At 45.3% G+C, this 26,375-nt stretch overlaps 1 protein-coding gene across 1 annotated transcript; it reads right to left on the minus strand.

Moving 5' to 3' along the window:
• Positions 1 to 1,667: 1,667 nt before the first annotated feature.
• On the minus strand, positions 1,668 to 24,721 carry traf4a (tnf receptor-associated factor 4a). Its single transcript, XM_041241396.1, has 7 exons — positions 24,094 to 24,721; positions 8,648 to 8,699; positions 6,801 to 6,905; positions 6,477 to 6,638; positions 5,285 to 5,446; positions 4,388 to 4,543; positions 1,668 to 3,956 (listed from the first exon to the last, which is right to left on the minus strand). Exons 1-7 carry the CDS (start codon positions 24,234 to 24,236, stop codon positions 3,324 to 3,326), a joined length of 1,413 nt encoding a protein of 470 aa, XP_041097330.1. The 5' UTR covers positions 24,237 to 24,721; the 3' UTR covers positions 1,668 to 3,323.
• Positions 24,722 to 26,375: the final 1,654 nt, after the last annotated feature.

Here is a 26,375-nt window from a genome sequence, read left to right on the forward strand (position 1 = left end):
AAAAAAACAGAGCTGTTACACTGGGCTTAGATTTCAGTGCACTGTAAACATTGTGTTGGGGTGAACTTACTTTCTAATCACCCTGTAGATACAGCACGCAAAGATCTGGGAAGACATGCAAGACCGTGAAACCAAGGACTATGCCAGGCCTGCACAAGGATAAGGAAGGATTTTATGCACGCCGTGCTCCAGAATTCCAGGAGTGATGCTCGGATTCTGTACGGGATGCACGGAGCACAGAAGGAATTTCTTTGAACAAAAATGACTGCAGGATTGTTCAACTTTTCCATGTCCTTTGTATCATACTGATAGCGGCGCTGGAATTCGGCAGGCAGTCATTTTGCTGTTCACCTCGCATTGCATTCTGCACACGTGTTCATGCATGATCTTTAATTCAGACGCTTATTTCAACACACCGCAAATCCATTCACCTGCGATCCCAGCAAATCGCTGTGCCTCGCTCTATTTACCGCTGAGGAAATCCATCCTATTCAGAGGAACAGCGATTATCAGTCCTGAGGAAGCCAGGTGGCTTTTGAAGGGTCCTCACACAGTCCTACACGGAACTAAACAGACCCACATTGTAGTCACCATGCCCGGCTTGTTTTGTGCAAATCTGCTAAAAATAAATACAAAGACTGAATTGAAAATGATTTCCCTCAAACTCCAGCAGCCAGCTAATTACTATCTGCAGTTCCATGAAGTACGCAGCGCTTTGGAATATTAAAAAAACACAAAGTGTGCAGATAAATGAGTGAATACATTTATAACGATAAGAATATCATTTTGGTGTGCTTTGCTGGATGATAGATTGACGTCACAACCTGCATTGCATTTGATTAAATTCAAATAATCCATGCTTTAAATGCAAACTACAGTACAGTTTTACAGTGTTTCAGAAGGCATGCGTTTGTAGTCTGACCATCTATTTTATATTCAAAACGATTTTAAACCTCACCTTACTTTCAATCTGGTCTTGTACCTCTTTGGAAAAAGACCATCTTCCTGGCGGGATTCCCCTGTGGAAATCTTTTAAATAGATAAACAAGAATTTCAAAATGAACGGGTGAGAAATGAGGACTGGGTCAACCCTCACATGGCTGTTAAAACTGCCAGCGATACACAGGGCATGCATCAAAGCCAGGATCTGTGCGATTCTTCAGAAGAGTTCAAATGAAAAGTGCTGAGATGACAGCTTTGCGCTCCAAAAGCCGTTTGACCAATAAGGGTCTGTCTGCACATTACCCAGGAAAGTCATTAGCAAGGTTCTGTCAAATACTGGTGCCTCAGTCCGTTACACTGACGCTGTGTTCCTGCGCTGCTGGGGGAGGGCATGGACAGCCAGCGTGCAGAGAGGCAGGGATTTCACCTGGGAGATCACTGTTAGTGGATGTCTGTCTCTCTGTGTATGCAAAAAAAAAAAAAAAAAACACACAGACTCGGCAGTACATTCCATTTAATGCACATGCCTGGTTGGCAGATTGGTTCTTTTTATCCCTCCAAAAAGTTTAAATTGCGAAATTGGATTGTTTACACAGCTTTGTTCTTGCAATGGAAGCACGTGAAAGGAGGTACTGTGATTTACAAGTGGCTGTGTGTGAAACTTCAATACCCCTTCTCCCTCCCTGCTTACTCCCCGTGTTACACAAGCAAGCCACACAGCAAACTTCTGGAGTAATATTTTATTTCAAAACAACAGGTTTGACAAGCAATCGCCATTCAACCGATCATAACCAATTCATCATTCTAAATCAACAGCATAGCCTTACGAATAAATACAATTCACAAGGAGAAATAATACAGGAGAGATCTTTAAACAAAAAAACAAAACACACAACAAAAATTAGAAACAAAATGCTCTGTAAAATATCACCCCCCCCCCCCCTTCCCTTTTTAAGATGTTTTTTGTATAAAACTTCTACCCATAGAAACCACTTACTTCAGTTTTGAAAAATATGGCTACAAAAAATCTTCATTGTTCTCAATTGCTGTAAAATGTTTACTATGATAAAAACAGTAGAGAAAGTGTGCTTTAACTTATATACATCAGTTTATATGTATACACGCACACATACACACACATATATAGAATTATATTAACGTGTTACTCTATTTGCTTATACAGTTCAAATTTTTGCCAGTTGATTAGGACTTCTTCCATCACTCTGTCTGTAAATTCACCTCGCCGATAGGCTGCAAGAACCACAGCAATGTATTTCAGTCCGTGCTTGGAAAAGCAACTAATGCAGTTTACAGGTCCCGGGACTGCTGGACGCTCAACATTATTAATTGTCCTGCGTCTCCCTTTCAGAATCCTGTCCCTGCTCATTAAAGACGCACGTGAATCTGGAAACGGCACGTTCCCCAGCCCCTGCGGGATGTTTCATGGCTTATTTCACACCAGCTTTCTGAGGACTAGACAGCAGAGAGGCAGCTGTGGTTTGTTATGATATTGTTATCCCAACAGAACCATATTATCTTACAATAGCACCTATTATCTCATGTTTTATACACACACACACACATTTCAAATGTAAATGACGTATCTTTGACCTGCTCACATTTTGTATGTTAATCTAAACCATGTACTGATGATACATTACTGTCTAATACTTGGCCGTTTTGTTTTCAGTGTCTTTGTCCAATGTATAAAAAGCACCCCTTTGGACTTCCATGCCTGACATGGCTCTGTCTGTGTGTGCTTGTGTTTCCCTGTATGTATATGTATGTATGTATGTATGTATGTATGTATGTATGTATGTATGTTCACTAACTAGAGTATTCAGATGTTTTATCATTGCTCCTTCTATTCTGTTCAATAAGCTCCAACTGCATAAAATATATCCAGACAACATCAAAATGAAGAGTGGACCACTGTTTAAAAAAAAAAAAAAATTAACCATATTTTTTCCACCGCCCTGTTCCAATGCACATTACTTTTTTTGTACTGGCATGAACAGAAAACAGCAGCACAACTGTGGGCACTGTAGAATCTAGAAGTGTTTCCAGTAAATATCAAACACACACCAGTTCCCTGTGACTGCCACACTCCTCCTCCAGTAAGCTGGTCTCTGTAAACAAACAAACTCAGCTCATCAATATCCAGAAACTGGAGCCTAGAGCTTCAAGTCTAGGTGGATCAGTTTGGAGGACACTGATGTAGGATCTTTTGAGGTACAGAACCAGCATACAAATCTGCCTCTTCTGCTGCCACTCAGAGCTCTGCAAACAGGCTCACCTGCCTATAAGGGTTTGGATTAACATCCTGGGAGGGCTCCCGTGTCTCATCACAGATAGTCCTTCCTGAAATGCAACACAAACTCTCATGCAATGATCTTCTGGGGGATTTCTATGGAAGCTTTGAGGAAGATGGAATTGTCCCGGATGTAGTTCCTCTTCTTGATCTCTTCGTGAGAGATGAACTTGGGGTACCCGAAGCCCAGCATGCTCTCGTCCAGGGAGTTCCTGGTGCTCGGGGGCTTTTGGAAGTTCTTCCAGCTGGGGTCGGGGTTGAAGGTCTCCGTGATGTGCTGGGGCTTAGACAGGGATGGGTCGCTCTGGTCCAGGAGCGAGAAGGTCACCTTGTAGGAGAAGGGCCACTCCAGGAGGTTGTCGTACTCCCCAGGCAGGACTCGGATGTAGATGGAGAGGTGGGTGCCTTCCCCGCTGCCGTTCCCGTTAAGGAAGGTTGACACCTGCAGCTTGTAGCCGTACTTGTGGGTGTAGAAGGGCGGGCTGAAGAACTCAAAGTTGTTCCGTGTCTTGACCTCCTGCAGTTTCCGGGAATAGTCCGCTATCTTCCAGATCAGGACTCCGTCGTGGCTCACGGACAGCTCCTCCACCTCCCTCCGCAGGTCCAAAATCTCCAGGCGCTGCCGGCTCACCAGGCTGCACATCATGGACAGGTGGACCTTCATGGATTCATCCACGTGCCTGCTCAGTCCCACCTTGGGACACTGCGATGAAAGGAAAGGGGGGGGGGGGGGGGGGGGGGGGGGGGGGGGGGGGGGGGACACGACAAAAATAGGAACCTGTTAGACGCTAAGGAACGACATATCAAGGAACTAGCATGATGCCAATTGCCGTAGGCATCATTAGCACGGGTAGAGGGAGCCAAGTGATTAATGGCTAGATCACTGTATTACATACACGCAAGTACTAAAGCAAAGTCATGTCTTTGAGTCACTGATAATGGTCTCTACTTATCCAAGCCTTTTGCGCCACGAAACCTGGCGATGCTACAAAAACGAGAGAAACAACTCAGAAGGTTATTAAAGACTCTCAAGTCAACCCTCTGGATCTGAACCTTTACCAGCGTGCAGTCGGCTCTGGAACCCTGGACAGCTTTTATTATTGAGAGGGTGGGATGGCTCAGAGCCATGCTTACCCTGTGTTTGCAGCCAGCATCTTTAAAGGGGCACAGCACCAGGGCGCTGCCACAGCTGTCCTTCATGTGAGTGCCGAGATCCTCGCGGGCGATGTTGGGGGCTCCGCACTGGTTCGGGCACTGAACTGGGAACCGGGGACAATGGTACTGATGGCTCTGTGGATGACAAACACAAATTATTACAAAATGAAACAACCAAGAAAATATCAGCCGAGTTGCAAGCAAAACAAAGAGTTAATCTAAGAAAAGAATGAACCCACAAGCAATTCTCTGGGTTCAGAACAGTTTCCTCCCCAAGGAAGTTGATGGAAGAAATCAGCCCTTCCCTTTCCCTGTAGCCCTGCCAGTGATGCCTTGCGCTGAATGACTTGGGGCGACTGGCAGCGAGTTTAGTGTAAAAGGCAGTGCGACTCTGTGTAAAGCATTCAGAGCCAGCACAGGTGCTGCTGAAAGTGTGCCAGCGAATGCAAGACAGAGGACCGTTAGAAAGCTACCCCAGTGGACAGGAGCCCTGGCAGAGACCCTGAATGCTGCTTTTCTTTATTTCTTTACCCTCCCCCCTCCCTGTTCTCTGGGCTTGTTGCCACTCTTGTCTATAGTGTAAGCAATAGAAGGGGTCTCTTCATAAAGAAAGTGAATGAACACTAAACCCTTAAATCACTCTGACAAGTCATCCACCGATAGAGGAAAGGCTGGATAATGATCAAGCGGCATGTGCTGCATCATATGACCGGTTTGTTTTCCAACAGCCCTCTGCTTGCTATAAAGCACAATGAACAAACAGAACCTGGGAGGTATATCACAGTCTTCCGTGCATGTGTGTTAATATTACAGAATATATATGGGAAGGGAACCTCAGCACGTTCTTTATAGTAATACACTCCTATTTGACCTTACCTGGATGGTGTCGAATACAAACTCCTTGCCGCAGTACTTGCAGGGCTGGGTGCGCTTGGGGCAGTCGCTGAGACAGTGCTGGGCCAGCAGTCTGCGCATCATCCGAGCCCCACACTTATTCTCACAGTACACGCTCTCCTGAGGACAGATCCCCTGGTGATTCTGAAGAGGGAGGGAGGGGCTTAGATCTCAACTCGAGAGAAACATTCCACAGGGATGGACAGAACACCCTCTTTGCACAGAAGTTTGATCCATTCCTGGTTTTACTAGGAGTCTAAATCAGACACACTGGGGGTGATCGGGCATGTATGAAAACCTGGACTGGGTGAAACTGCTATGCAATAGGAGTCTTATTTACATCTCTGTTTTTGATGCAATACAAATATATTGTAGCATTATCCATGCCGAGTGACCCCAGGCTCTTCGTAATTAAAACTGAAAATGTGCCATCAAAAGCATGTGACTCCACCTTTTTCTAAAAGAAAACACATTCTACATGTCGAGGGTTACAGGACAGCTGAACCTTTTCATTAAACTGAGACGCTTGAGGACAGCCTGGGGCTAAGGAAATCTGGAATGGATGGAGGTATATATTGAGAAAAGAGAAATATATTTTATAGATAGAACTGCTAGAAATAGGTGACTATATCCTAAACAAACCCAATGCACCTGATATACTGTAGATTGCATGTGTTTCTTTTTATAAGCAGAGTTTTGCCTATTGCCAATTTCATGTATAAAAGTGCCCCTTAGCAAAAGCACAGTAAAGTGTGATAAAGCACAGTGAAAGCATGGGGAAGCCTCGGTAAGCATTGCAAAGCACAGAGCGCAACAGTAAAGCGCACACAAAAACAACAACATGATACACTATGGCAACAGCACAGTTAAAACTATGGGAAAGCTGCACAGATACTGTGGTTAACATTTAGAAGGGGTATAACCAGAATAAAAAAGGTTATTCTTGTCAGTACAGCTGTGATTACACTGTAGAGAAAACAGAACACCACCGCTGTGTCTAATTACAGTGTGCAGCCTAAAAACTGCCACTTGGAAAGTAAGAGTAAGTGAGTGTGCCCTATTTTTAAAGCTAGGCTGTTTTTTTGTGAATGAGGGGGAATTGACAACAGGGCTGTGGCTATGCAAGCTTCCTCTCAGAGCTCTATCAATACACCTCAGTAACCCAGCCACTCACCTCGTAAGCCTCTCCAGTGAACTCATTGCCACAAAACTCGCACCTGAGCTGGCGTTTGGGACAGTCGTACTGCAGGTGGTCCGGGAGGTCCCGCCTCGTCAGCTTGATCGGGCAGTGGTTGGGGCACGGGATCACGTTGAACGCACACGTCGAAAAGTGGGACTGGTCACGAGAGAGAAGAGGAACGTGAACATACAGTTCGCCGCCTGCCTTGTTACAAATCAGTCTGCCTCAGTGTATTCATAGTGTACTGATAAGGCCAGCTAACAGTGTGCTCCAGAGTGAACAGGAGCGCTGATGCAGAAGAGTGAGAGTCCTCCTTACCTGCAGCTGTTTCATCTGTCCAGACCAGCGGCAGCCCTCCTCGCTGTGGATACAACGGATCAGGAGACACAGGATCTGCTGCTCCAGCTCAGGGTCAGGGTAGATCTGCAGGGGTAAGAAGCACACACTGGAGTTAGAGAAGGGGATAAGGAACCATGGAGCAGCACCCCTGCCCTTCAATCCACGGCAACGCTCACACGGTCAAGGGGCTCCACGTGGACTTGTGGTAAAGAAATAATAAAATCACAGACTGCCCGAGTTCTGCGAATCAAAAGCTCTCCTCTCCCAGACCCCAAACTCCTTATCCCTGATCCTGCTCTCCCAGGACCCTCCTGACAGGAACCAGACCCCCCCTCACCGCTTTTTAAATGGCAAGAACTAGCCAAACAGAAAGGGAATTGTCCCAACTGCTGCAGACATCAAAACATCAGCTGGGTTTGAAGAAAAGAAGAAAGAAGATGCTTTCCGAGTCTGAATGTCTTGAGCGAGGCTTACAAAACACAAGAGGGTTGAAGGCAGTGAAAACAGGAGGGCAAATTTAGTGAGTCAGTGCCGTGACTGAGGGCTAAAGAAAGAGGGCATTATGTTTAATCAAGTGGCTCTTGGACGCGCCTGCAGGACAAAAGGAAGGGGGAAGGCTAAAGAAAATTAAAAATAAAAAGAAAGTGAATAGACTTTACTTTTTGTATTGAATTGTAAAGGTTGTTGGCATAGCAATTACAGTACAGTAATAGGCATATTTTATATATAACAAACTATTTAGAAATGCAGTTGAGTTTGAAAGCCTTTGATTTCAGTGTTTCAGCACCGTTCCACACATACTAGCACCCCCCTTTGCAAGGTGCAATGAAAGCGCTCTGTATAAAACACACACACACATACGTATTAAACAGGCACCCTTGTTTTAAAGGATCGGTTTCACCGAAATAAGGGCTGTTGCCATTTGAGAAGAGACCAACATGTTCTACTAAGTTCTAATTAAAGGAGGCTTAAAATATGGAGTCCATTCTGAGGAGCTGCTTACTGGCTCAGCCTTGCCAGCATGTCACCGGAGATAATAATACACTCACTCACACACTGAATGCTCTTATACAACCCTTAGCACAACTGCAGCCAAGTTTATGTTAACAGATAAGCCTAATGCCCTTGTGGGTTTTTTTACTTCTCTCTAATGGAAGCTTAGAATGCCTTTTAAGATTTTAGCTGTTAAGATAAATCTAGCCGCAAACGAGTTTGTTTGTTTGTTTGTTTTAAATCTAGCCTCGCACAGGCTATGAAAAGACGATTATACTTAAGACACAAAGAGCTCAGTCCAGTGAAAATCATGCTATGTGCCTGTGTATTTATTTTAGAGGGCTGAACGGGGAACTAGAAATAATTCAATAATGGACGTGCAATATCTCCACAACCTCGAAACTGCAGGGAAGACCTACTCCCAGAGCGATCTCATTATTACAATTACCAGAACTGTGGGGAACGACGTAGTGCCTGCAGCACGAAGGGGAGCGAGCTTCAGGAGCAGGGACAACGTCAAACTGCCTCGGAGAAGAACGAGTCGACAAGGCAACGAGGCACGGGGTGTGGGTCCAGGAGGTTGACATGTTCAGCCCCCTTTTCGGCGACTTTATTTTCATTTCCTTCGTAACCGAGCAATCCAGCAGTGGAGTTTTCAGCATGCAGTGCCGAGCCCAGTGAAAAGGTTAATAATACGAGGAAGGACGTCCCCGTCAGCCCTAGCGTATACCGCGACATCGACCCATTTATTGATTAAAAGCAGGGCCACAGAAATGATGAACTGAACTGATGAATATGTAAAGGTCTGAAGAGGGCTTCGTCTCGTTTCTTACCTTCGCATAATCGAGGGGCAGCTGGTCTTCTGGACATTTAAACACTCCTTCACTGTGAATGAAACAGGAAAACACCATGTTAGGGGTCAAACTGGAAGTGCACAGAACTCAGATACATTATTACACATCTGAAAGGTAAGCACGCTAGCTTTACTATCCTGAAACTAGACACAGCAGGTGGAAACAATATCTATCTATCTATCTATCTATATATATATATATATATATATATATATATATATATATATATATAGATATAGATAGATAGATAGATAGATAGATAGATAGATAGATAGATAGATAGATAGATAGATAGATAGATAGCAAGTGGGAAAGATTTATATATTATATATAGAGCAGGTTGAAAAAAAAAATATATATATAGAGCTAGATAGACACACTGTAACTGACTTAAGATTTTCTGCTGTTTCCCAAGGGAGATTAATAACTTCAAGAATACTGCCATATACACTCCAAGTAACACACAGAGATGAGCAGCACACAAGCCACTGCAGAACTTCACTGCGAACCACAAATCAGTGCTCCATCACATGTCAATTCTACCAGGTGATTTGTTGATGCACTATGATCTGTCCACAACCAAGCAACACCAATCCAGTTTCATCCTCCTCCTGCATCTCACCTGGTTAGCGAGGGCCACACACTAACTGCCGCGGTGGTTTTTAAAGGGATCGACGCAGCGAAGTGCGCCAACAGAAACAGAGGATTCCCGATGCAGTGGCGGCACACCAGAGCAAATCAGAACTGAAAGACTGGGAGGGGAAAGGGTTTGAGTTTGAATTGGATTATTCAAAGTCTTTCCATGGGGCTCCGAGCTACAGACGTCCTCAGTGCCCACTCTCTTCCTAAATCATGACTTCATGGATTTTCCAGGCCACTGGCTTTTATGTTTTTGCCCTTTCCCCTCCTCTCCGAGGATTGATTCCCGCAATTACAGAGTTTTATTATTAAGCAAGCCATTTATAAAAGAAATAAATAGACGGTTTCTTTTCTTCCCTTGAGCGATTTCCAAAGGTTAAAAAATAAAAAGGAAGTGTCATTGGCACTTTGTGTAGCTGCAAGGAGTACTGTGTCTCCACTAACTTGCCATTTGTTGCCTGGTTAATGCGCCACTTTCTAATCTCAAGGAACGAACAGGACTACCTGGAGAGAGGTTATGGGCTTATCTTACAGACCAGTCTGGGTCATTCATAGGGGCTCTCTCTCTGTTATGGTGTAATTTCAAACATCTGGTCATTCTTCAAGGGCTCCCCATCCACTGCCAAGGCTGTCAGTGCATTCCTACAGGGCTCTCGGGTGCACACTTCCACCCTTTGCTTTCCATGCCAGTGCCTCCCCACAGCTGGGGAACGCGTGTCACTTCAGGGCTGTGCAGCTCTTGACAGGACAGCAGCCCGAGCCCGAGCTCTAATTGGATGGAAATGTCTCCTAATTGTCCTTGTCTGACAAAGACTCAAATCATATGGTCTGCAATTGCATTAATTATCTGGGCCAGATTGAACCAAATCTGCTTAGTGCTGCTAATCAGTGAACACACAGCCGCAGTCACAACGCTCCATTCCAGTCATAGCAAATCCGCAAAATACAGCAGCGTGTCCAAGTGGGCTATGGTGTCGAAAAATATATTTATTTTTTATTTGATCACAATGAGCAACAACATTTAGGCTGTTTGAGCTTTCTGCAAGCAAAGTCTCATTCACCCGCTGCGCTCTGCAATGGAATCCGGTGGGATTGCCTGTAATTCTGCAGGAGCTGGGATGCCCTGCAAGAGAAAGCTGGAGGCCTCAGAGCTGGGGATGCTCAGCTGTCGTTTAATCAGGGGCACGATTAGGAGCTTGTTATCTGAAATAAAGCCGGAGAGGTGTTGTTTAAACAGAGTCACGTTACTCTGCCTCTGAGCTCAAAGTATAAACTAAACAGGGTCCTGAAAGCACAAAGGTGTTGTTTCCTTGACCAGATGCGCTAAAAGCTGCAGCTGACCCATTAGAGGTGAGAAAGTTCTCACACTGCCTGCCGGTCGGGGGAGCGCACTGTGCTCTGGAAGCTCAATGACCTGCTGCCTCTCAGCTGCTTGTTACCAAATGGCCTGGAGGCTGGGGCTGCTAGCTCAGCGTCTCAACACTAATCAGCACGCGACCCACACACTGCACCCCCGCTACAAGCTGGCTGTGTTACACTAGTAGCAACGGCAGAGATCAGACAGCGATCCCCCCCCACCCCCCACTTCCATGAACAGGACAGAATTAGGTCTAGATTCTGTTCAAGCATTGATACTAGCAATTCAGCAAGGAATGACCCCTTCTGAGGATTAACACTGGTAGAGCAAAGCCTGGTCTAAAGGCTCCTCTGGAGAGACGGGGGATCGCACAGCAGCAGGGCAGAGGTGGGAAAGCAGCATGACTTGAGCAGAAGGGGATCACCTTGATCAGGGCGGGCCACATTAATTAAGCAGGTAGCCTGCTAGCCAGGATGTTAGTCCTGGAAGCCTGGGTAAACGGCTCTAACACTGGAGAGGCACACAGGGAAGTGCGTTCCATGTAGGTATGTTAGTTGTGAATGTGGATGTTAAGGCAGCGATCCTTTTACCCAGCTCAGACAGTAGGATGCAATGCACTGATGATGCCTGTATTGCGGATGGTAAACAGGGATGTCGGAATTCTCTCAGAGCTGCAGCTCAGAGGATCAAAGAGAACACAAGAGTCTACCCTGCTGGGACTGAACAGAATTAGACAGGTCTGCAAAGTAGGAGTGCTACCAGACTCCTGCACGGGGAATCTAGAACAACAGGAGAGCTTTGTTTAGGGTTATTGTACACTATGTCTTAGCAGGTTATCTGAGAAAGAAGCCAAAGTGTCAGTCACATTTAAAAGAGGTTAAATTAAATAACACAGTCCTGCACAGTGAAGATTCACAGGAGGGCTAATTGAGGCATTGCACTTGGCGCCACCATGGCAATCAACATCTGAAACGCTCTGTCCACAGACCAGCTAAACACTGTTATTATCATCTCCATCCACGACATACTGCTGAGTGACATGCAGCTAAACCCTACTGCTGGAGCGCCTACTGCCCACTGAGTACAGTAGCATATTCACTGCCCTTTACCCAGGTCAACAGCCTTGCCTACATTCACTGGCTCGCTACGCCACCTATGAACTACAGTAACACTGGTGCTTATCAGAAAACTGCAAACCCAGCATGCACCCTTGAAAACATGTTCGGCAAATAAACCCAGCTGCAGCATGCATGCTCCCTTTGTTTCGAGAGAGTGGTTTCTTTGATTATCATGCATGTACATTAGAAACTCTGCAGAAGCGTCACAAACACTGCGTACACTGTATACGCTACACTGGGTTCATTAAACTGTACACTTGGCCCTTTCACTGTAGAACTGGTTTCTCCGATTATAAAACGGGGATGAATAAAAAAGGCAGCCGCTACTGCTTCTCCGCGGACTGGAATATTCCATATTACAAGACACTGTCGTTTCGCAGCCTTGGCGTAGGAATCAATTTACTTCAAACACTGAACAGCAGAGCAGTTTCACTGAGTCGGTTTCACAAGGTAAGAGCAATGCTGGAGGTGCTGGCCTGGGTCCCTGGTCACAGCAGCTCTATTTAACATTTTCAAGCGGTCAGCCCAGAAGTGAACAAATCTGAAATCTGTAACTCTCAAAACAGATTTCCTGGTTTTGAAAAGAACTGGGGTTCAATGCAAATTTCCCCGTCTTTCATTCTCCCCAACGGGCTCCGTCAGACATGAATTACTTCTTATAAAATCACGCCTCCTTCATTAGCACGCATCTGCTGGACTGGCTCGTTCTTGAACACAGAGCTCTCTACACGCTTCATTTCACAACGCACAACGCTTTCCTCCAAGCACAGGACGTTCAAATTGAAATGAATGGAATAGAGACAGACATGCTCAACCCAGTCCCAGACTAACCTTTCTCGCTCTGTGCAAATCACTAGTGCTATGAATTTTTTATGATGCAGTACCAGAATGAGAGGTTTCCTTGCGCAGGGAGGACGTGCTGGAAGACAGACTAGTTCAAGAGCTTTACTGCTTGTAATATTCTATCTTGCTTTGTTTAACTTGTGTTCATCTTACATTGCTACACCTGTACTGTACTAATCTTATCTACATGGGCGTGGAAGCAGAAAATTAAAAAAAAGAAGATCTTTTAGTGTCCCGGGATGGCATACTGAAATCCTGGGACACCTTCCTCAAAACCAGGACGATTCAGGAAAGCAGGGACAGGTGGCAGCCCTACCCACTGCCCAGTTTAGTGATTTGTTATCTGAATCCGCTGTGACTGCTCACTGGAATTGCCTTGGGAAAGACTGCAGTCTTCGTTGCGGTCCTCTCCAGGTGAAATTAAGATACTTCTGTTTCATATTTACAATCATAAAACATTTACACACACACACACCCTGTGAGGCACTGTGCTCCCAATGCAGAGTCTAAGCAAGAATGCGAAGAGTTCCAAAGCCACTCAATCTAGCCTTGTTAGGAGAGAAGACCTTTATACAGCCAGCAGTCAATTCAGCCAGAAAAAAAAAGCAGTACAAAAATAATTCATTCAGCTATAAAAAAAAAAAAGATCCCTCCCCCTCCGGCGACTGCTTGACTAGAAGCGGGTTATAAAAATATCCGTCACTCAAAACGTGGTGCTTGGTGAATGGAAACGTCTCGCCGAGTTCAATGAAAGAAACCTCCTCTTTATTTTGAGGTTTGTTCGCTGGTCCTAGCCTGCCCCCTGTTTTGTAAAGGCCCTCTTGTAAGCTGGAATCCTTATTTCTCGTTTTTCACATGCATTGTTACAGGTCTGTTGTGTTTTTATTTGTTACAGGATCTGGAACTATAGAAAAAGAAATTCCCTCTGGTAACCTGAGGGAACCGTCTGCTCCCGAGATAACAATAGAGGCCCTCAGACACAGGGCTCAGAGTGAGGGTTGCTCGGTAACTAGAGGCCTGGATTTAAAAGGAACTGTAGCCCCCCCACTCGCTACGGACCAGAATCTGGGTGCCAGAATAATAACAGAAACAAAAATATGCATCCGTGTATTTTGGTGAAAATACATACTTCCAGCCTTTCACTCCAGTGAAGACGCGAGAAACTCATTTCTGTGTTACAATACAACACAATCCAGCTGTGTTTAATTCAGAACTTCAGTTCTCAGCCTTGCCGGTCTGGGACGGGGTTTATTTCTGTAACATTTCTGTGGTTTATCCATTCCGTCAGGGGGCGGGCTCCCTCATGCGGGTCCAGGTTTGGGTGTGATTACAGAGAACAGTTTCAGATTAAAAAGCCAGCTCATTCTGAGTAGGAGTAGCAACACCAAGCGCGCTGGCACATTTCAAATCGCGGCTTCGATTCATCGGGCACAGGCGTTTTCTGGAAGGCATTGCTCACAGCAGGCCAGGGGTAGATTACAATTGGAAGAATTCTAAATTAATTGTAATTATAATTACATTTGACCCCAGGTCTGGTTCACAGGTCCTGTTCTGCAAACATGCAGATCAGTATCATTCTCTCTCTCTCTCGCAGACAGTAGTCAGATGGATAAGACCAGCGGTGGCATTGACTGCAAAACCTGTGTTTCTCACTCCTCATCACTCCCACACTTCTCAAACAGGTCATTTAAAAAAAAATAATAGCACACGCAATAAAGATAAATGTGACGGATAAAATAACATTCTTTATGGTTAGCCAGTTCACTTTGTCAACTTTCCAGTTCTGCCACCTGTTCCACAACCTATATAAATAATAATTAAACAAGGCAGATGTTTACTTCTAGACAACACAACGCCCAGAGTGAGTGTGCTCATTAGTCATCATCAGAAAGAGAGAGATTGAGAGCGAGAGCACACCACACAAACGTCAGGAGTCTTTCTACACTTTGATGGCTCACAATCCAGCACCTTCAAAACACCCCCACAAACGTCGTCTTGTACATTCTTTGCAAATTCAAATCAAAGTCTGGCCAGATCAATCCCACTCCTCTCTCTCTCTCTCTCCAAGATGCTCTTCCACCGACACTAGGAAGTGGCTGCTCTGCTCTTCGTAGGTTTTCCATGGCCCTGCCCTCAAAGTCACCCTCCAGGTGAACACCGCCCTGCCCGTCCTCTCAGAGTGCCGGAGACTCGCAACACAGCCCTGTCGAATCTGAAAGCGCCCGGGGACATCTCTCCTGTGGATTTTCTTTAGATTGTAGTGTCCTAGACAAAGCCCATCTCCTTTTTCCTGAGTCACGCGTGGGGTTATTATTCAGGAGAATGGAAAACTTCTCCAACGTCTCTCAAGTTGAAAGAGCTCTTTTGTTTTTGCCTGCTGGTCCTAGCCTGCCCGTGGTCTTGTAAAGGCGCTCTTGTAAATTCAAGCCCTTCTTTCTCGTTTTCTCATGCATGGCTACAGGCCTATTGTGTTTGTTATTTGTTGCAGGACCTGGAACAATGGAAACAGATTGTTTTCTGTCTTTTCATCTCAGGGACCCCTAGAGCACCATTTCTTTTCCTGCGTAATGTGGTTATTATTGGGCAATCAACAGACACAGCGTTGCCCGCAGGCGTTCCAGGACCTGGACTCAACTCCAATAACCAGGACATCATTTAACACACAGACAGGGTTTTTTGTATAGCGACTGCCATTATTTCAGGCAATCCCAAATTCTATTTGCAAATGCAGCAGCTATACAGGTTACTAAATTCAGGCAGACTGCATTCTAGAATGTTGCACCTATATATCACACCCAGCCTCCACCCGGTTACACAATAACAGATAAGGGAGCGTCGAGAAAGAGCACCACCACGGATAAGGGAGCGTTGAGAAACTGGAAGGACCAGGAAAGGGAAATCAGTTCACACAACACACACCAAGTGCCACGGGGATGATCCTGTAATTCAAACAGGGAAGTGAGAACTGGAATAACAGCCTTCCCTCGCAGACTAATAGAGACAGATGTGGGAATCACAGCGACAGAAGCAAATCCCAGATAACATCAGTCATTGTTGCACGTTTTTCCTTGAGCAACTTATTTTTGACCTTGAGGAGAAGTTGATGCACAAAGCAGACAATTGCTCTGACATAAATACATTATTGTTATAAATTCAACTAAAATTCTTTCTTAAACCATAATAAACTGTATTATTCTATGCTCTAGGCGGTCTCGAATTGCTATAGAGACCTAATGAAACAGCATATAAAACATTACTCAGCCTCTAGTCTGCTGAGCGCTGTGGGAACACACAGACAGGCTGACCTTTGTGTTAATCCGCTCTGTTTAAAAAGCTGCTGCAAGCTTGCTGACCAAGTGACCTAGTAGAGATATCAGACTAGCGGCTCTATGGGACAGGAGCACACTATGAATCAAACAGCATCGCATCTTGTTCGTTTGCACCCCCCACGCTGACCTGAACCTCATGATGTTGCCATGCTTTTGATTAAAAGGGAAGTGGGAAATGCTGCTGGAGGCTCCTCCTGTTCAGAGATGAGGAAAGGAATGGGGCTGGAAAGGCTTTTCTGCGAGCGGTGAACTGAAATTGAAAACCCGACCAGCCCTTGGGCTGATAAACACTGAAAAACAGTTAATACACATTAAGGAATGAATCACTTCACCTCTGCTAAACAAGGGGCTGCTTGATCCTGTTCTGCCACAGCCCATCCCTAACCACTAACCCCAAACCCTGCACCCAGCCCTCCCTCCCTCCCTCGCCCGGAGTCCCTGCTCTTTATACAGCAGCACAGCCACTTATCAAGGTGATTAACGAGGCTGCCCTCTTCCACCTGCCTTGCTGATCTGGTTTATCTGACAGCCGCTTGCATTGCTGCTGATGCTCAGATACTCAGGGGGAGCGTGTAACCGATGATCATGCATTTTGCTTCTGCATTTCACACTGAGTCATCCCTTTGTAACCCCCTGCTGTGGTTTGGCATGCGTCGGAACGGTCAAGTCACTTGTATTTTTTTTTTTTTAAGTATATAATTAAAAACTGTGCTACTCTGTTAAGCAGGATTGCTGCTCTACACTGATAAACGCACACTACTGTGGCGTTTCAGTTGATCTCCCTGTGCTTCCACACCTGCTCTCCCCACTCATCTCTCTAGAAAAACTGTGACAGGTAGCCTTCCGTATTGAGAGCCCCCTCTTCCTCTCTCACACCCAGACAGCTGCTCTCCTTCCTGGCCAGGGCTTCCCTGCATGCCTGGGTGATGGTGCAGAGGTGGGGGAGGGTCACTGTATAGCCCCAGCTGTCCCAGCTACTTCACTGATACAGATGCTGGTCACCTGGGTGTTCCTTTGAAGCTGTCACTTGTGCAATTTGATAATCTGCTGTTATTCTGTATAATGCAGTTTAATTAACAAATTATCAACCAACTCCTAACCCCCCCACCCCACTCCCCTCAATGGAAGGGTCTCCAATTTCTTTAAATGTCAGAAGGACTGAATTGAAAAAAGAACATTGAATTGAAGAACATTCTCTATGTTCTGTTCTAGTACTTTCTATATCTTATTATTAGGTTTTCCTTTATAGTTATGGATGACTCTTGCAACTCCCAGGGCAACTGCCTGTAAACATAGAAACCAGAGCAGTTTAGAAGTGGTTCATATATTGTAGAAACAGATATGCATACCCGAGGGCAGGCTGAAAGTGCCGTGAAGCACAGCTGAAATGGTTTCTTTTGTTCTCCTCTGAGGGGTTCAAAATCCTTTTCACTTGTGTAAAGTTTCAATCACAGCACAGAAAGCCTCTCCGGAAAGAGACAAGTTCAGGCTTGTTCAGCTGGAACACACTTTCTTTTTGTTTTCTTCGTCAGACACAAAAGGGCACACACAAACAAACAATCACCCACCCACACAAACACACACACACCTCAAAATGTAGCTCAGAATGACTTTAAAACTACAAGAAACACAGTTATGAAGATGAACGTTACGACTGATGCCTTTATTTTTAAGAAAACCGATCACACTGATAAAGGCATCACTCGAAACTCTCGCGCACAGGACTGTTTTTCTTGTTCTGCCACACTCAGGTAAGGCTGATGGATGTGGCATGGGCTGCTTACATTACCTGAAATTACATCGCAGGTTTGCAGCAGAGTGGAACAGAAGGGAAAGAAACACAAAGTGAGCAGCAGAACTTGAATACAGAACCTCCCAACACTAAACATCGCACCTGGATACACACCACACCTGGATCAGTAACTAGAAACTAGAAAATCCTTAGACTTCATAAGAACCTGATCAGGATGCAGGACTCCACTGAAGATCGTGTGCAGCAATACTATACACATGCTTGCGCCAATTCCTAACTGCCCAAACATTACAACCGCTGCGTTGCCGTAGCATCCTGATTGGGAATCCCAGGACCGACTGGCCCGCAGGAATTTAACCCTTCCCTCTCCATGACCTCGGCACAGGGAGGAGGGGGCGGGCTGGGGGAAGATCACAATAATGTCAGTTCGTTCCCTTCCTAATCAATGATCAATGACTTGCTTTCTGCCTGCCTCAATTCCAACACACAGACACACACACACACGCCTTTGATGGACACGAAAGCACCCCAAGCAAAAAGTTGCGGGGCAGATTTGTTGCCGCTGCCGCTGTAATTAATCATCTAAATGACATTTAGAGTGATGGAAAGGCATGCTAGACTGGATTTTCCCCAGTTCCAAAAAAACAAATGAAGACTTTTTTGGCCGGGCTACAAAACAAGCAGGGCTACAGGGAGGCCAGAGTCATGTAGGCGATCCCTTCCAGACGCAGGCATCGATGCATATGCACATATCCTTCGCCTCGCTGCTTATCTTGCAACGTGCTTCTAAACACAGGAGCGTTCAAGAGGCATTCCATGGGTGTTGAATCCTGCAGAAAACGACGGCAAGAAGCAACATGTGCCCAGTGTTCCAAAACCTCTAGAAATCACACTCCACCACTCAATACTACGACAAAAACAATACAGAACTACACTGAAAAAAACAAAAGAAAATGCTTTTTAAAATCAATTCCCAATTCGTATCATTTGAATTGATATTTTAGAGACATAGCTCTTGGGCTTGTTCAAATGCTTTTGTCTGAAGCCAATTCAATTGACTAACAAACCGCGTCTTCAACTGTTGTCATTTAACAGAATACTGCTCATCGCAATTTTGATCAACGACGTGTTGGAACTGATCAAAAGGGAACTGGAACGGGAGGGATTGATTTTATAAAGGAACTGGGATTGAAGAACACGAACTGACCCCGACCCTGGTTTCAGGTTAGAAAAAAAATAAAAGAACCCAAACAATAAATGTCAACTTGGCTCAAAGTGGCATCTGTGTACAGACTCGAAGGACATGGTCAAGGGCAGTCTCACCAAGCTTTTGAAATAAAAACACTGTGCAAGAGCCAAGGAATTGGAGAATTTATCCAGGACTACAAAACACTAAATCAGAAGAGCGTTATTTAAAAAAAAAAATAGAAAGATACCCTTAATATGCTTATCTGCCTTAACTTTGCTTCCTCGAGTATTAGTGAAGAATCAGGGAGATTGAACCAGCCAGTCAAAGCAAACTTGCAAACCCTTTGCGAAGAGAACACATACAAGAAAAGACCCGCGAGCCACTTAATCATTGCCTCTGAACAAACAGGGAGGTCAATCCCCAAATCTGAGGATGTGAGGATGCGAGGGTCGGGCGAGACAAGCTCATGAGCCCCTGTAACCCCCACCCCGCCCGGGCAGGATGCTGCAGTCATTCCCAGGGTATAACTGCATCAAGGCAGTCCCGGCACCACCTCAACGGAGGGGAAGTGAGCACTTCCACTAGGATTATAAGTAACTAGACAAACAGCCCCTGAAGTGATAGTACAAGGTGAAAGCGAACTGCAGCCGTGGACACCCTCGTGCAATCTAAACGGTGGTCTAGTATTTTCTGTTTGTGTTCTCTCTCCAGCGCTGCCAGAACCACTTGGCTTGAGCTCAGGGCAGGACACCCCCAGCAGATAATTCATCTTCAGAGGAAACGCTTTTCCTCCAAACAGGTCCTTTTGCTTACTCACAGGCCAGAGAGCCCCCACTCAGATAACTTCAAGACATAAAACACACAATGGGACTCTTGTGACAGAAGTCCATTCATTTTCCTTTAATGGACAGCGAGGGGGATGTGTGGGGATTCCCTGTACAATCGAGACAGTGACAGAGCCTTTATCTCCTCTCAATTAACTTCAATCCACCCTTTATTCTTCTAAATGCTTACATCACTCCCCCCATTATAAACTCGAAGTTTACTGCCTGTGAAAATGGGGTATTCTTTTTCAGCTGGTTTAACAAAGCAGAGCGCATTTCTCTAACCTATTCTCTACATGCCCAATGAGATCGAATTGTACAAATGAAACAGACAGACCTAAACACAGTAACAATCTATACTGGTGCCACGGGCTACAGAGCGGGCAAATACCTATAGAACTACATTGTGTTGTCATTTGAGACACACCAAATGCTGTCAGAGAAAAAACATACAGCTCTCCCTGCTTACCTAGTTGTAGGCTAGTCGATAAGGAAGCTATACAGCTTAATCATGTTCAAAATTCATTTTAGGCCATACAGCTCCAATATTGACTTCTAAACCAGTCAATATTTCTCTTTCCAGATTTTCAGCATGCTGGAATAACCCTATCCTTGTTTGTGATGTAGCACCTAGTCATTAGAAAACTACACCCACCGACTGACTTCACCGCTTAAACTCATAGTCCTTTTTTGACGTACATTTCAAACAACAAAAACGGCCGGCAATCTGCAAACCATCCAGTGTAACTTTTTCCAGGTACTGTACAAAAAAAACACACCATTCCCCTGCGTCACAGCCCAGCCCACTAGCAAGCCCGAACGCATCGCTCTCGGTTCAAGCCCTGGCAGGAGAGACAGCTCCTCTCCCAGAGTCGCCCTCTCCCTGCCCTGTGCAGCTGTGTCCTGGCTGCCACGTGAACAGCCTGCCAGCTCCAGCAGGATCATTCATGAGGGGACGATGCAGCTCAAGACAGCGGCACGGGGGCTAAGCAGCTGCATGCCATTCCCTCTGTGGTGCTGACTCCCCTGGTACACGATTAAGTGCAGCTGATCAAATAAAACGCCTTCACTTTAGCTATTCCAAGAGGAAGCTGTTTAACCCTTTACTGACAAGCACTGGTTTGATTAGCTGCCACGGCTGTTGATCAGGACTGACACTTCAGTGTATGATCTTTTCACTGAATGGAGTTCAGAGTTGCGCCACTTTCGCAAGGTTAATGGAGTGACGGTTTTGACCACTGTCCCCCCCGCGATGCAGCTCAGTGAATTAGGAAGCTGCCAAAGTGACAGCACTCCGTGGAGAGAGGAGTGGGTAAGAGCTAGCAAGCATGGTGCTTTTAGAACTTTTGTTCACAAAGCACGGCTCTTTCTGTTTTAAGGCTCTCAGCTGCGTCGCTATTTCACATCGTGTCCTACCCGTTCCAGGGCTGATCCCCACAGCTGTGCGAAGCTGCTCGTTCTCAATGCACCCACACCCGCAGAACAAAGGATTTCACACCAGCGTGGACAAACGCATGCTGATGCTCAGACCTACATAGACCTTTCTTTGAAGCAAAGTCCTTCTGTTCGGGCGATGGGGGAGAAGGGGTACTGTGCATTCTCCTATCTTAACACTAGCGCTGTGTTTATTATTTCAAGAGAACAGTACAGCTGAAAAGGGGTTCCAGTTGTCCTTGAAAGCATGACAGCTACCCCCACAGAAAGCCCGGAGATTTCACCATTCAAATCTTAACAAGTGGAGGTATTGTGCTCTGGCTTTACCCTTGGAGGGTTTCTAAGAATCAGTTCACTGCGGCTTTGTGGTGGTAAAAACCAAACACTAAAGACCTAAAAACGAGAGCATTGAATGGTACTGTCAACTATGGAGTTGAGTCTGCCAGCACAACAGGCACAATCATTTCAAAACATGAACGAAATGCTGTTAATCAGTAACTCGGTATTTCATTTCACAGGTTTATAACAGGGCTCAGTTGGGACAGAAATGTCTTTATTTGACATGGGATGAGACCGCTGCACGCAATGGAGAACGCAGCATGCCGCACGCAATGGAGAACGCAGCATGCCACATGCAATGGAGAACGCAGCATGCCACATGCAATGGAGAACGCAGCATGCTGTATGTAATGGGAAATGGAAATTGTGGCCACGGTACTATTTTTAGCTCTTGAAATAGAACGCATGCCGCGTGTCACTCATCAGTTGAGACAGTTTGTGGATTTAAAGCTACAGCACACCCAGTACAGACCAGTCACTTTTAAACGATCCTGCTTGTAGAATTCCAGCTCCCCACAGATCTGACGCAATTGAGTTACAGCAAATTTTTACAGAGCTCCTGGACAGAGCAACGTCCCTGAGACGATTAGCTGGGGATCATTTGAATATGTGAAACCGATGGGAGAAGTCAGTACCCTCTGATTAAAAAGGGTTCAGCCAGTATTTGCATGTATTCTGGCACCATTTGCATGTATTCGCACAACAGCACGATGAAAACACGATGGAAAAAACCAGCGACATGTTTGCAGTGTAAAACAAAAGAAGTACATTGTAGCAGTCACTGTGGAGATAATTATACGAATTCAGGACCTTCACACTGGACCTCAATTACTGCAGGCAACTGCACTGCAAAACAACCACACAAAGACAGGGGTTTTCAAGCAAAAACAAAGACCCTGCACTGTCCCTTTTACTCCCTACAGAACTGGGGTCCCTCAGGGCAGGCTGGGGCAGTATGACACAGAGACAGGATTCAAACAGGGATACTGTACTCAATAGAGATCAAGGACAGGTACAAGACCCAACCCCACTGCCTGTGCTTTTACAGTATTAGAACGCTTTTACAACAGCACTGTTTACAAGGCTCTGGAAGTAACTGAATGTTATGCAAGAACTTGGTGTCTTTGCAGTTATCCCTTCTGGTGCTCTTAGGCAGGAATGTCCCTAGAATTGTTTAACAGAGTGGGGGGGTGGGGGTCAATGCATTTACATTAGAATGGAGTGACTGGGAAACAGCATTTGCAACCCCCCTATGTTCAACAGGATTGGTAGCTCAGAGTGACTTCATTTCTTTCACACACACACAGCAGCACCACAAACAAGGCGCATAGTGCAAAATGAAGCAATACAACACAGAATGAAACCCTGCACTGCTCAGTGGAGCTCTGGTAACATACGGCTTTATTTGTTTGTTTGTTTGTTTCTGGCTACTCTTGTTGGGTGTCGCTGTGGATAAGAATGTGTGTACATTACATGTCTTCTATATAGAGAGCCAGAGAGAGATACACACACGCTTCGGTGTGTTTAACATACCTTTGTCTAGGCGGGAAAGTGTGCTTGAAAACAAACAGTGCAGGTACTTCTAGGTTTTCGCTGCCAATGGTAACCACTATAATGAATCTCTATTTAAAATCTATGAATGTGCTGGAGATGTGATTTACTGCATCGTTAATAATGTAACAGTCTGCTTTTCGTTTATTTAAACTGCAGGCAGCCTATGTATCCGTTTATTCCTCTATATTGTACATTAGCTTCTAAAACTACACAGGTTAGGTCATTCACATCACAAGCTACCATCCGGGACTCGTTCTTTTGGAAGAAGTTCCAAGATGGAACACGAATTAGAAATCAACCCTGTCCTCCTCTTACAGATGCTTACCTTCGGCCACTTTTTCGTTATTTTGTAAATGAATGAAACGCATTGGTGTGGATAATGAGATGCACACGGGGTGTGTGATCAGGTACGCCTTCGTTTCAAAAGATGCCTTTCATCGCTACGGGTAACCTGCAGCAGGTGGCCTAGACCACACTGAGACACACCTTTCCTGGAAGCGAAGCACCCCCCACCCGTCTGAAGGTCTCCTGGGTCAGACTCGCACAGCAAACAATCCCAGCTTTACTGCCTTGCACATTGGAACGGCCATTGCGCGAACACTCAAGAGCTGGGAGAGGCCGAGGAGACGAGCAGCTCTGCGCATCGAGAAACACGACCGAGCCGGCTACCAGACACCGCAGCATCAGCAATGCTCTCCGGCAGCGCCGCTCCACTCAATACAGCTTTACACGGTACACTTTTTATAGGAAACGAAAAACACACACACACACACACACACAAGTACTGTCCCCCTAGTCTTTAGAGGACATGAGTAGTACTGCTGAGAGAATAAACACAAAGTCTCCTGTAAGTATAAGAATAGATTTACATTGACTTAACACAGTTCTAGTGATAGGACACGACGTTGTATTGCTAAGGTTATATATATATATATATATATATATATATATATATATATATATATATATATATAGGGTATAAATTGCCTCTGATCGCAATATGCATCACTGCAGCCTAGCAGTGCGCGCTCAGGTGAGAATCTTACCTTAGGAATTCTTGCAGGCAGGTATCACAGAACCGGTGTCCGCAGGTGGAAACCTGCACCGGATCCCTCAGCGCCTTGCTGCACAGCGGGCACTGAAACCGCCGCTTGGGCTTCTCCAAAAACTTGTAATCAAACCCGGGCATAGTGGCACAAAAAAGGGATATCAGTCTTGGGTAAAAATCAGTATGTATTTTTTTTCCCAAGCTAACCTAAAAAATAATAATAATAAAAAAAAAAAAAAAAAATGAACAGCGATGTGTATTTTGGTGGGTGTTCTTCCGACAATGCAAATTCCCAGTCCAATGTCCAACGACAGCGGCAGATGGGCACCCGATAAGCCAGTCTCTCCTCTCTCTCTCTCTCTCGCTCTGATTCTCTGTTGCTGTATTTTTTAAGGTGGGCCGGGTCCAGTTACAATCGCTTAGCGTTCAACAGCAAGAGTGGTATTGGGTATGAGAAGCTGTGTAAACGGTGAATAATTCGGGGTTATTACAGAAGGGCGGATAAAGCTTTCACGCTGCCGCCCGCACTGGTTCGAGTGAAACTGGCGTCTTCGATCCCTCCTCGCCGTGCCCATCTGTTTAAGAGCAAGCCCCTCCTGCCCGTTTCTCTGGGGGGAGGGCGGGGAGGGGGGTCCAGACACACTCCAGCACTCCCGCTCCCTGCCGAGTGTGCAGTTCGCTGGGTCCTAGCGCTAGTCCGGTCATGGTTAGGGAGACCCCTATAATTTGATCAAAACGTCACTGTGGGATTGCGGTTTTGGCACTTATAAAAAATAAATAACTTTTTTTTTGTTTGTAAATGCAAAACGCTATTTCATTATTATTATTATTATTATTATTATTATTATTATTATTATTATTATTATTAATAATAATACACATTTTAATAAAGAAAATGATATATCTTGCAGGTACAGGCGTTTAATCTCGGTAATAAATTGAATTAGTGTAATGTTCCCCTTATTAAGTTAAATGCGCAGTGTATTGATTTACTGATTTTTAGTAAGTAAATAATTATATTTCCGTGATGCGAAGGTTTCTAGCAGCGTTATCAGTAATGCGCACAAAAGCGCAACTGCACGGCTGCCCCGGGATCACTGACTGGGACAGAAACGATAGTCACCGATCCTTTGTCTCCCCCTGGCGGACTCCATTAAAACGACGACCCTTTTTTATCATAGCGTATTATTTGTTTGTTAATAGCTATAAGGAATGCTGTTTTGGGCGAATGGTGTTTGTCTTGGTAGATTAACTGCCGGACCCCACTAAAAACGCAGTGAACTGAAACTCAATGGGTAAAGCTATAGAGCAGTTTGTTAAACTATTGAGTTAAACGAGTGAGTAGATTATTAGCAAAACACAGTTTTGTGGAAATAAGGAACGCGGGTGTTTACTGTTTATCTGAATAATAATAATTAACAATAACGAGAAACGCATGACGCTCAGTAACGCGGCGCAGACCAGTGAGCAGCTGTATACAGCAGAGCCTCAATTCAGCATTTCAAGGTCTGCGTTTGAAATCCCACGCAGCCCTTTAACTGGCAGAAGCTCCCGAGAACTCCAGGTAAATACGTTACAATGCCTGGGTGTGAACTGCAAACTAAGAAGGAAGAATACCAAGAACACGTACATGTAATGGTGCAATTAACATTGCTCGTAAGAATCGCTGGCATAGCTTAATTGAAACAAGCACACACACAAAAATGTGCAATATGCAGAGTTTGGTAATAAACTCCGAGAAGGCGCGGTTTAACAGTGTTGCCGAGACCCAGCGGTTGGAACAGCAGATAGACGGCTGGATTCGTGGGGGGGATGTCGTGTCTTGTCGTCGTGCACTGGGGGGGGGGGGGGGGGGGGGGGGGTCTGCAGCACGTGACATCCGTGAAAACCACGATGCAGGCTTTTGCAGTATACGAGCCTCTATTTTTTTCGATCGAGCTTAACTTCAAACTGCAAGACCTTGAGGACGGGACTTTTTCATCCTTCTTAGTCGATTAGACATCTCTTGTCCTGGCCTAGTGCACGTACAAATAGTAGTGGTGGGCGTCCATTGACGAAGTACACATTTAATTGTCTCGTGACATGAGTCACGAAGGTATTCTAAATCCGTCTTATCAGTGAGTACATATTGAATTGTGCAGCGTTTGAGAAGCAGGCAATCACTGTTATAAAAAATAAAATAAAATAAAAACAATTGAAAAGCTGCAAGGCTTCAGTTTTCCTTAAGATTTAAGGCAGGATAGATTTAAATTTACAGGTGGTCTGCAATAACCCTGTCTG

This window comes from Polyodon spathula, unplaced genomic scaffold (assembly GCF_017654505.1).
Source record: "Polyodon spathula isolate WHYD16114869_AA unplaced genomic scaffold, ASM1765450v1 scaffolds_766, whole genome shotgun sequence".
Taxonomy (NCBI): Eukaryota; Metazoa; Chordata; class Actinopteri; order Acipenseriformes; family Polyodontidae; genus Polyodon; species Polyodon spathula.

What these genes read in the sequence shown, in the direction of transcription:
- traf4a (XM_041241396.1), bottom strand. Translation starts at nt 24,236, where the DNA reads ATGCCCGGGTTTGATTACAAGTTTTTGGAGAAGCCCAAGCGGCGGTTT. An exon ending in TCACTGGAGAGGCTTACGAG is followed by an intron (nt 5,447 to 6,476) that starts GTGAGTGGCTGG and finishes CTCCCTCTTCAG; the next exon opens with AATCACCAGGGGATCTGTCC. An exon ending in TTGTATTCGACACCATCCAG is followed by an intron (nt 4,544 to 5,284) that starts GTAAGGTCAAAT and finishes TGTCATCCACAG; the next exon opens with AGCCATCAGTACCATTGTCC.